At 33.8% G+C, this 10,877-nt stretch overlaps 1 protein-coding gene across 1 annotated transcript in view; it reads right to left on the reverse strand.

The window, feature by feature from the left end:
* Positions 1-10,652, reverse strand: part of LOC109848472 (nuclear cap-binding protein subunit 1-like) — a 48,999-nt gene extending 38,347 nt beyond the window's left edge. Inside the window, exons 1-6 of the mRNA XM_020417983.1 lie at positions 10,492-10,652; positions 10,333-10,392; positions 9,531-9,587; positions 6,316-6,387; positions 5,083-5,145; positions 1,031-1,207 (exon numbers count right to left, since the gene is read on the reverse strand). Of these exons, the coding sequence (XP_020273572.1) occupies positions 1,031-1,207; positions 5,083-5,145; positions 6,316-6,387; positions 9,531-9,587; positions 10,333-10,392; positions 10,492-10,584 (522 nt within the window). The 5' untranslated portion in view covers positions 10,585-10,652. The remainder of the gene's footprint in view (positions 1-1,030; positions 1,208-5,082; positions 5,146-6,315; positions 6,388-9,530; positions 9,588-10,332; positions 10,393-10,491) is intronic.

The raw sequence follows: 10,877 nt of genomic DNA on the forward strand, positions 1-10,877 counted from the left end.
AATGATGAAAAACAGGAAAATTCATCAAAACATGAACAAAGATTTTCCCACCCTTCAAAAACTCTGAATTATAAATTTTGAACATCAAGCAGGCTGGAGGGGATCATCTCTTTGACCAGTACTGGATGGCCATAGGATTATCATGGAAAAAATTATGTCTTGTTCTAAGATTGCAGCAGCTTTCCTCCTAAATTAGCTCCTAAAGGATTGATGGCAAGCAGTTACATCAATACTACTATATAATAAACATAGTGAGGGCATGACAAAAAATAAAAGTGGGTGGAAATTGTCCTTCATCCCACAAAAGACAGAGGCAAATTAGTAATTTGATTAAAAGTAGTCCATCACATCTCCACTCCCTCTCCCCTCCCTCCCCCTCTTCCTCTCCCTCTCTCTAACACATATATAAAAATTGCAATAAATAACATGTTATAAGAAATGAATTTACTAAATACATCACATCTTAAAAATGAAAAAATTGTATAAATTGAATTTAATTATACTTCATCATTATTATTGTTATAAATTTGAAACGAAGTATGCAAATGTGTAAACTTAGAAATTTTCATGCTCCAATAATTCCATTCTTTAGTCTCAAAGTTATAAGAATATTACGGTAATTTTGGATAAATTTAAACTTTAAGCTACCGAATTTAACAAAAACTTTAGGTCATTATTTATATAGAAAATAGAAAATTATGTTTTAATGTACTATTGCACGTGCCTTTGCATGTGCAATAAATGCTAGTAGAGAGGAAAATATTTTGTAGGCTAATAAATCATATGGTATCATGCACCTGAAAAATAAACTATCAGGAGTATCACAATGCCGACAATAGTATGTGTAACTTTCTGATGCTTAACAAAAGAAATAACTTACATACGTGACAGTGTATTCCTTCCAACCAGCAGAAGTTCAATCAGTTGGAAACTATTTTTAGCATGCACTTGAATGCAAGCATCAAAGTCCAGAACACTCACCCGAAGAGCCAACTAAATTAACTGATATATTAATCAACAACTACCTCACCTCAATCAGCTCTGCAACTCCCCATGGAAGAGAGGATAGGATACAAGTGACATAGAAGTCAGCACGTGACTGCCAAGAAGGATTCCCGTTATCATCATCTATTGTAGTGGCAGCAGAAGATAACAGAATTTCGAAGATCCCAACTAAAGAATCTGGTTGGACAACATTGCTGCACATCTAGCATAAAGAAAGAATTGATCAATGCGCTCTAATATTCAAAAGAGCCCCCTACGACTAACAACGTTGAGCGTCCACAAAAAAAAATCATCTTAAACCAAATAAACTTAATATGCAACACAGAAGATTTGCTAATATTATTAAAATAATAGCTTAACACTTAACAACATTGCCCCATAAAATTAATAAAGTGAATGTCTCTTAAAAGAACAAAATAGACTGGTGGATTGCCAAATAACTTCACAAGAATAAATTTCAAATAAGGATGGTTATATATAGAAACCATGAGTGGAAAACAAGTGCCTGAACATGTTCGGTCTTTTAACCCACCATTGGACTCTAATTGATGTGAGTATAGATCACCATGAGGTACGATGCATTAACTTCATCTACTGCCAAGCTGATAGATCACACAACCCATTAGCACTGTGTTCTTAGAATCATTGACAAGTTCAGTCCAACAAGGACTGTTCCAAAATACTACATCGTAAAGCATCACACTCTTAGTAGTATTTTATCCGAGAACAGTATAAATAGGTTTAATACCTCATCTAGCATATATTTCAGAAAATCATGTGTGCCCATGGGTGATCCTGTACATCATGTTGCCTTTAAAATCGTCTTATATATATGACAATAGAGCTGATTTGGGATAAAAGAGACCCAGCCCCCCCTTTACACCAAGATACAGGTATATTAGCTTAAAGTATGCATGTCTCTATTTCATGCATTCTCAGAAAAACAGAATCTTCAGTATTGGACAAGCTGGATACAGATTATTTTTAAAAGAATCTGATAAACATGTGTTGAAGCTGTTAAAATTTTAATCGTAGAGTTTAAATAATGTCCAAGTCATATGTGGCTTAAAAATAAACATAAAGAGTTGTTGATCCTTAGACTAATGGATTTAAGGTCAATTTCGATGACCCAAAGATATAATCTTAGCTTCTCAGATATGTAGAACATATTAATGGACTCTCATTTGAGAAATTTATTTTATTTGAAGATACATTGTATGATTGTATTTGTATCACATGACCTATATATTTTCAGTATCTTATCTGTGTCCGTGATAACCATTTTGTATGCATACATTGGTCTGTAGACTGTATCCATATTCAATTTTGGCGAATATGGACTATGAGTTTTCCTTGCCAAAACCTATCTGTATTTGAATCCGCGTTCGTAATTAGTTAATGAATATGGATATGGTATGTGTTATACTATATCTGATCTGTTTGCACTCTTTCTTGTGGGCTTGTATTAGCTTGGATATTAGACTGGCCATTCATATCTTTATTTGATTTAGCATTAGACATATGTTAATCAATTAAGATTTTGTTTTGTTTTCTTTCATGTTTGGAGAAAACATACCGTAAACACTCTTAATGAATAATTGTTTTGTGTGTTATGCATAAGACAGTTCACTGTTGTCTTTGTTCTTCTTCCAAAGCTGTCATGTCAAAAGGTACGTGTCATATCGTATCTCTGACCTGTTAATGTTTGTGTTTCATAGTTTAATAAATGGAAATAATTTACAATTTTTTCATTTATAAGAGTACAAAATCAGGAATCATCTAATTGAATAAAACTTTAAACTAGCTATAAGAAAAGAATATATATTATATCATGTTTCCAAATGTATCCAAAAATTGATATGTTAAGGCAAGGCATGTCTTGAAGTTGGTTTCTTGGTTCACGTGTGCTTGAAAGTTGTAGCAAGGTTATCAACTTTTTTCCTTCTAGGAAAAATGTTCTTATTCAAGAAGAAATTAGAAAGGGAGCTCTTTGTTCCATTAGCTTCCCTTGCACGACTGGTAGTGCAGGCTTTTAAATCCAACCTTCCAAGATTTATGATAATATCACTCATCTGGTCAAAGTCTCCGTGCTCACTAGTTCAGGATTTTATTGCACCTATAAGATTGCCCCTACGATGGCAGAAAGACATCAAATTTATCAAATTTCATGAAGTACTATGCTCCATTCCGGCTACATTTCCGTGGAATGGCCTAAATGATGATGGTGAGCATATGCTCCATTCCGGCTACATTTCCGTGGAATGGCCTAAATGATGATGGTGAGCATGTGTTCTGGTCATGTTGATGGTCAGAAAAATCTCCATTACCACCAGGTTTTCTTTATCCCTTAGCAAGTTAGCATGTTCTCTTATTTAAAATGACTCACAAAATAATTAGCTTTAAACATTATAACCATGTTTCTTTTAGATGAAACTAGGGAGATGATACTGAAAAAGAAAAAACCACACAAATAAAATATAAAAAGGCACCTTAATTACTATATATCAAGACAGGCTTCATAGTTTCTTTATTGGGATAAATATGTATACACTAGCAAACCACGGCACATATGAGCATACAAATAAACCAGTGTTGAAAAACACCGTTATATAACCAGTTCTAACCCGTTTTGCAACTTAACGGTGCTCTCTTGTTATGTAACACACACATTTAACGCTAAAACTATTCAACCCAGAAAAACACATTATATTGCGTTAAATGTGCATTATATAAACAGTTAACATGAGTTTTTTAGGTTAAATTACATCTTTGATTAGGACAAGAGAATGCATCTCCACCATCCAAATAGTTTAAACTCTACTCCTTTTAGTCCCGATCACCCTATTCTCTTCCTACGAATATGCGATCTCTTCGCCTCCTCCAACCCAACCCTTCCTTGCTTCCTCTGAAACTCCTGCTATCAGCAGCTTCTGCGGCTCCGATAAAGTGAACTTTTCATTTTTCAATGGTGTATTACACATCTCAGTTTATATCCTTTAAATAAATAGTGATTCTGAAATTATCTTCCAAATTTCAATCTTTTATATTACCTATTTACCCTAAATCATATAAAACTTGTTGCTCCATTACTTTACCTTTTAATTTCATTTTTCAGGATCTGTCATAGAATTAGAGTACAGAGATTAATTAATGGGTTAATTGTGTTGGTAAGATTAATTTCAGTTATTACTTGATTTTGATTAGGTTTTAGTTTTCAACTAATACCAGATATTTTGTGAAATTAAGTTTGCACACAATCTCTGTATATGCAAACTTTCTTATTGTTGTTACATAAACATATTTAGTTTGGTTGATGTAGTGAACTTAATTAGGAATTAGAATATTTTTGTAAAGTTAACAACTCGAGAGTTGAAAGTGTTTGGTTTATTTTAGACTTATTTTGATTGCCTTAAACCTGATGACGTTAACGTATTTGATCATTTAATAATATTTTTTGGAATGGTTGTTAGTCATATATGATTAGCTTTTGTTTTGTTAAGAAATCGTGATACTATATTTTTATATTTGATAATTGCGATGTTATGTTTGAAAATTTTGATGATTCTAAGTATTAAGTTATTACGAATTTTTAGTATTTATAAAATATCTAAATAATTAATAAACAATATAACATACGTTATGCGTTACGTTTTTCTACTTTTTTTCCTAACCTTTAATAGGAGGTCAAGCATAACCCGTTTTCGTTATTTTCAACATTGATATAAATAAGGGGAGGAGCATCAGTGCAAATAATAGGTAGCCCACCAGCAGCGTATAAGTTAAACAAATCATTTAATGACAGTTGCACCAGAATCATGAAGTTTGTACGATAGAAAAAATACTAATCTAGGACACCCCTCTTCACCAAAGACCTCAGAGCAACATAGTTTCATATCACATTAAGATTAATTTAGAAACATAATTCATATCACATTAAAATTAATTTAGAAACATAATGTGCTTTAACCGTGAGATGCATAACAGCTCCGTTGGTTATAAACTTATAAATCATGCAATAACTGTTAAATAACCAAATAGGAAAAAACACCAATGACTACTTCTCTTGCACAAACTTACCAGCACTGTTAGAAACCGCAACAGTATGCGAATCCTATTACAATTTCCAGAATATAATGCATCCTGAAAATGCAACAAACAGAAACATGTGATCAAAGCCCATTAATGGATTTGAAAGAAACTTATTAATTGTTTAAACAGCTATCTTTTCATGCTGCCTTTTAGACCTCCATATCCATTAATTCAATATAAAAGGGAGACCAACTGCTCTAGTTCTTGTTTTATTTACGCCTAAAGGCAAACAGCAGGTGAATCCCACCTTCTTTGATATGGTTTACATGCTGAGTGGCATGTTTACTTGAGACTTGGCCCTAGGGGTATGCATGATAGGCACCATGATATATTGGGCATGCTATTTATGACCAAACAGGAACAAGATTCAGTTTGAGATACATGTCTTAGTGAGTGGGGCCTCATAATCCTCCACCACTCAATACAAGACCAAGTGAGAATATGAACAAGAACAAGTACACCAAAATCAAGTACATGTTTGATCCATTATAACTTGCGTTTGCTAACTAGCATGAAATTGTAACTTTGGGAACCTAGTCAGAAAGGGCACCCACAGGATGGATGCTTTCTACGGATTGAGTTACTCAGGTCCACAAAAAGGACCGTCTCAGACAAACTTCTAAGAGAAAATGCTAAACGAGTAGATGACCTCTATGATTAAAGAATTATTTAGATACCTCATATACTTCACTTCCAACATTTCAGACTTTCAGTATTGAAGAAAAATGCTCAAACTAAAAGCCAGCCATAGCTGGGCTTTGGAAGTCCAAGGCACAACTCGGGATTGACTTGATTGGTAACTGATGCTCATTTAAACATTGAATAAATTTGAGCAAAGCTAAGCACAGCAACACTTGTGTTTGACCCAGTAAGGTGCTCAATGAAAGCTTGGTAATGAATTGGAAATATAATAAATATTTTGTTTCTACTTACTCCTTTGATTTCAGAAAAATCCCTTTGTTGTATCATATACTTAACAAACACTAAGAATACTTTCTAAACCCTAAGCCTAACTCATAAAATAAGAATGCTTTAAAAGCTGATCTATTGAATTATATTCATTCAAAGCTATAATGTAAAATGAAGGTTACAAACAAGATCTTGTTGAGAAAATAAACAAAATCAAGAGTAATGTTCTCTTGTAAAAGGAAGGTGGGTCAAGAGATCATTAGACTGAAAGGTGTTATTAACAAAATAAAAAAATCAAGAGTAATGTTTTACCTGGAACCTTGAGTGGGTAATATCTACAACTTGTTTAGCAAAGTTCTCATTTTCCAAATTAATTAAGCCAACCTGCACATAACAACCGCATATTTATATTAATATTAACCAAGGCAGATGCAACATAATTAAGCTAAGAATCAAGCTAAGAGCTAGAAAACATAAGGGCTATTTCTCAATAGCATCCCAGAAATAAGATTTCGTATTGAATATAACCAAAGTTAACCTAAGTTACAACGTATAGTTGCTTCTAGATCATTAGGATTATACATCATGAGATAACAACACTCAAAATAATAAGTTATTATTCCTAACTTACAAGGATTATGGGCCAACAATGTAAATCAAGCAATATTAACACAGTGATGACGCTTGGGCATTTATTAACATGAAATATGGAATGTTTTTGGAATTGTTTCATAGAATATAGTGGGAATCTCGCGTTCTACCAGGAAATGACAAGTCTAACAAGTTACACTACGTTGCAATGTGTGTTTTAGGAACTGATAATAAAGAATCTAAGTATGTGATGCAGAAGCATTAGAAGTTCAGGGGTTATTTTCAGACTGCATGCAGAATTCTAAGAGATTGTCAATCTGGAATTTTATGCTTCCTAGGATATACTCAGTTTCTATATAGTCAAAATTGCCTTTTATGTTTTCTATGCTGAGTCTTTTCAGTTTTCTATAATCCTAATGCTTGAAGGGTCATTTCATTCTACTTGTCTAATGAAAATGGCAGACATTTGATTTGAGTTAAACTCTATTTGTTTTCCATTGTTCTACAATACTTTGGTGAATTCCATTGATTGTAAATGTTCTTCGGTATCTCTAAGAAGGGGTCCTTGGAGTGATGAATGTCATATTCTCTAGAGTCTAGGGTGGTGAATTTATATATCTATAGTAGTAGGCTAACCCCAATTACCATCATTTATTCTATGGTGGTGTTTCTATATCCCTAGAGTGATCGACATCCTATCCTCATTGCCACATATTTCCCTTTCATCCATCTCGCCTAAACCATCATGGTATCAGTATGTTTCAAAAATAGCAGAAAATTTCTCCATCTAGAGCTTCAACACTAAGGTCTTTGACGGTTACTTGGAAATTTAGGCATCCAAGCAATTCATGAATTCAAAACCATAAAGATAAACATCCAATTCATGCTATTACTTGTCATCAAGACAATTTATCAATGAATTTAACTTGTGCTAGACTGCATCTATTAGGGTTCTCAACTCCTATTGGATAGTGCAATAAATAAAATTCCTTGAGAAATAATGGAGCTCTTCAAATGTTCTGAAAGTAAACCGCCAATTACGATAATTTAGTTATTAACGTTAGATTAGAAATTAAAATATGGAATAAATCAGCTAGTGATATCTTTCTAAAATTCTAGTTAGGAATCCATTTCCTTTCCCCAATGATAAGACTTAAGAGATCAATCCCTGCAACCATTAGCATCATACAATCATGGCTGAGGAAGCAATGGACGAGAAGAATTTGACAGTGGCAATGATACAAGGAAGCATATTGAAGAATCAGCCTAGTAGGGCTGTGTGGCTTATGCACGTGCAAACAAAGAGCAAGCAAAATAACTCTTCTAACAGAGATACAAGTGTAAACTAAGGCCAGACATGTATTCTAGGAATGCCACTCATATCAAAGAAGTGATAGAAGCCAAAGATCAAAACGAGAAGAAAATCCTAAATTGTAGCTAAGATGTTCAAAGTGAAATTTTAACAAAATAAGGGAATTCTAGAAAATGTGACAGAGAGTGAGCATGAAATGAGCTAAAAATAGATATAACAGTACAAAAATTTATCCTTTTTACACTCCTATCTGTTACAGAAATACATATTCTGCACGAACGAGTCCATGATAAAGTTACCTTAAATGTAGTTTACATGCTAGCATTTAGTCCCAATATAACTGACATTTGTTGGACCCTCCTTGGTACTTACTGCTTGCCCCAATAATGATAGAGTTTATAAATTCTAAGCACTAACTCAAATTTTGTTGGATGCATTTATGATTTTTGTTTGATACCTTGACGCAAAGAGTTGACTTTTAGCTTCCATATTTGATTACATTTATTACAAAATTGAATAATGCTTACATCCTATATTGCACGGGTATAGATGCGGGTGCGGACACGGACGCAGATGTGGATACAGGACATGGCAATTTTGTAAAATATAGGATACGGGGACACAGCTATATATATAATTATTGAAATTAATAATATATATGAGATTGATATTAAATTTTTATTACATATTATGAGAACTAAAGTCCATAAAACTTATTTATGTTTCTTTTATTGAGTAGATTATAAATTGAAAAACTGCTCACTTTTGGACTAAATATTCAAATCATCGTTTAAAATCATACTTATGAACATGACATGGGCTGAAATGTTCCTGATCTGAGTCCAACAAGTTGCAAAAATTCGATGTGAAGTGTAAGATATACGTCCAACAAGCGTACCACAAGTGTTTTAAACGAAAACATGTATTGTAAATTGGACACATGTCTGCATAAATATATGTATGTACTCAAGAAGTGTCCAAGGAGTGTCCGACACGGACACGGATATTAGAGCCAAGATGAAGTGTCCATGTAACCTAGCTTATATCACATGACAATATAGAACTTTTTGCATGTAAGGTATTACAAGGATTAAGCTATTCCATGAAAAGATTTAGGAGCTGAAAAAATTCAAGTTTCATCAGAGCGCCATAAATAAAATTAAATTAAGTGTAGACTATGGTATTGGTCATTGCCAAAAACAAAGTTTTAAAAGAAAATTATGGTGTTTCCCTTTCCGTGTTATATTCGAATATTTTAGGATTTATATCATCACACACACACATAAGTTTCCACTGTTATGCTCATGACTTATTTGCATTCTAGGACTTTTAAGATGCATAGTATCTTGATGCCCTGCACAGCTCATGTCCATAATCCACATCCTATATATGTGCCGGTGCTTAATTGTTACAAACATCGAGGGACGTAATGAATGCAAAACTAAATATTACNACACAAGTGACATAATCCATAGAATTAAAACTACAACAGTCATTCATCAGTGTGTATTATGAACACAAGATCAGTAAGAGAACTCCATACTTTGCTTGTAGTTGACAGAAACTAGTTATGCTACATGAACTGCAAAACATGGAAGACAAAACCAGACATGTCGTTTCATACCAATACGCCGTAGAAAGGAGCCTTGTGGGGCAGCTGCTCTGCACATTGAAGAAGAAGCTGTTCAAAATAAAGTACATAAGTCAGGTAAAATCAAGAATCTCACATCTTTAGCATAAAATGCCAACCACAGAATAAAAAAAAGTTAGTAGTAATCTCCAAGGTAGCATTACCCCACAGAAGAACACAACTATAAGTTAAAACGAACGCCTAATAATGTACCATTTCATCATATTTGTATAAGTAACTATATCTAGGTACTTCTCACCTTCCAAGAGAACAGGAAGCAATTGATAAATTAGTGCTTATACAAATCTAACTGTATAAACTAGATTCTCCTCCACTACACACTGACTTGCAAAAGAAAATTATGCATGAACTAAAAGCTAGAATAAGAAAAATATATAGAACTTGGAAGCTAACACTAACGTTGCCACATATAAAACCTCAGTAGCTCTACAGTGAATGACCAACAATTTGCAAAATTCATGTATAGTGCACACAGCTCTTTATTTGCTAAGTAGTTTGCAAGTTAATGGTGCTAGAATTAAACTGCAAGTACAGATGATAATATTTTAGTTAGATGCAAGTGAAAACAAAAGGACTTCATTTTTATAAATATAAAAAAAATCTGCGATATAGCTACACCTTGATAATGCACAAATTGCCTTAATTATAGAAGAACAAACACCTAAATCTCCCAAGCTATCAACTTGCAGCAAAAAGAAGAAACTTTAAAGTATTGTATACAATAATGTATGAAATGGAAATCAAATGAAAATTATTCCATACAGTCCGAATTTACCTCAAAGATGTCATCTTTAGAATTCTCCCACTCGCGCAACAGCACATTATAGCACGTATCCTGAGATGCAAACAAGTCACATTAGGGTTCGCGATGCAATTCAAGAAATAAGGGAAACTTTCTAGGGTTTCTGAAATTGAGAACGGGGAAGTGAGTCACGATGTGTTCTTTGAAGTCGACGGATCCGCCGTACTCGGGACACTTGTCGCCGATCCGCAACAGGAGCGATCGCCAGCTGCTGCTGCTACTCATTTAGATGTTCGAAGGGTTTTTGATCTTGAGGGAGGAAAAGAGTTTTGAAGGATGAGGTTTTAAAGAGGTTTAAGGGCTTTTTTCACTTGCTTGGTGGTGGATTGTCTTGGGCCTTTGTGAGCCTGACTTGGCCCAAGAAATATAATTTGTGTAGGATCCTTGCTTTTAACATTTTAGTCTTTTTTTTTCCTTTCTTTTTTCTCCTCGGAGAAAGGGCTATTGCCATGTTGCCAATTATACCCCTCACACACAGGCTCAAACTTTATTAACTATTTCAACTTATACCCGCTAAG

The sequence above is a fragment of the Asparagus officinalis genome, chromosome 7 (assembly GCF_001876935.1).
Source record: "Asparagus officinalis chromosome 7, Aspof.V1, whole genome shotgun sequence".
In the NCBI taxonomy this organism is placed as follows: domain Eukaryota; kingdom Viridiplantae; phylum Streptophyta; class Magnoliopsida; order Asparagales; family Asparagaceae; genus Asparagus; species Asparagus officinalis.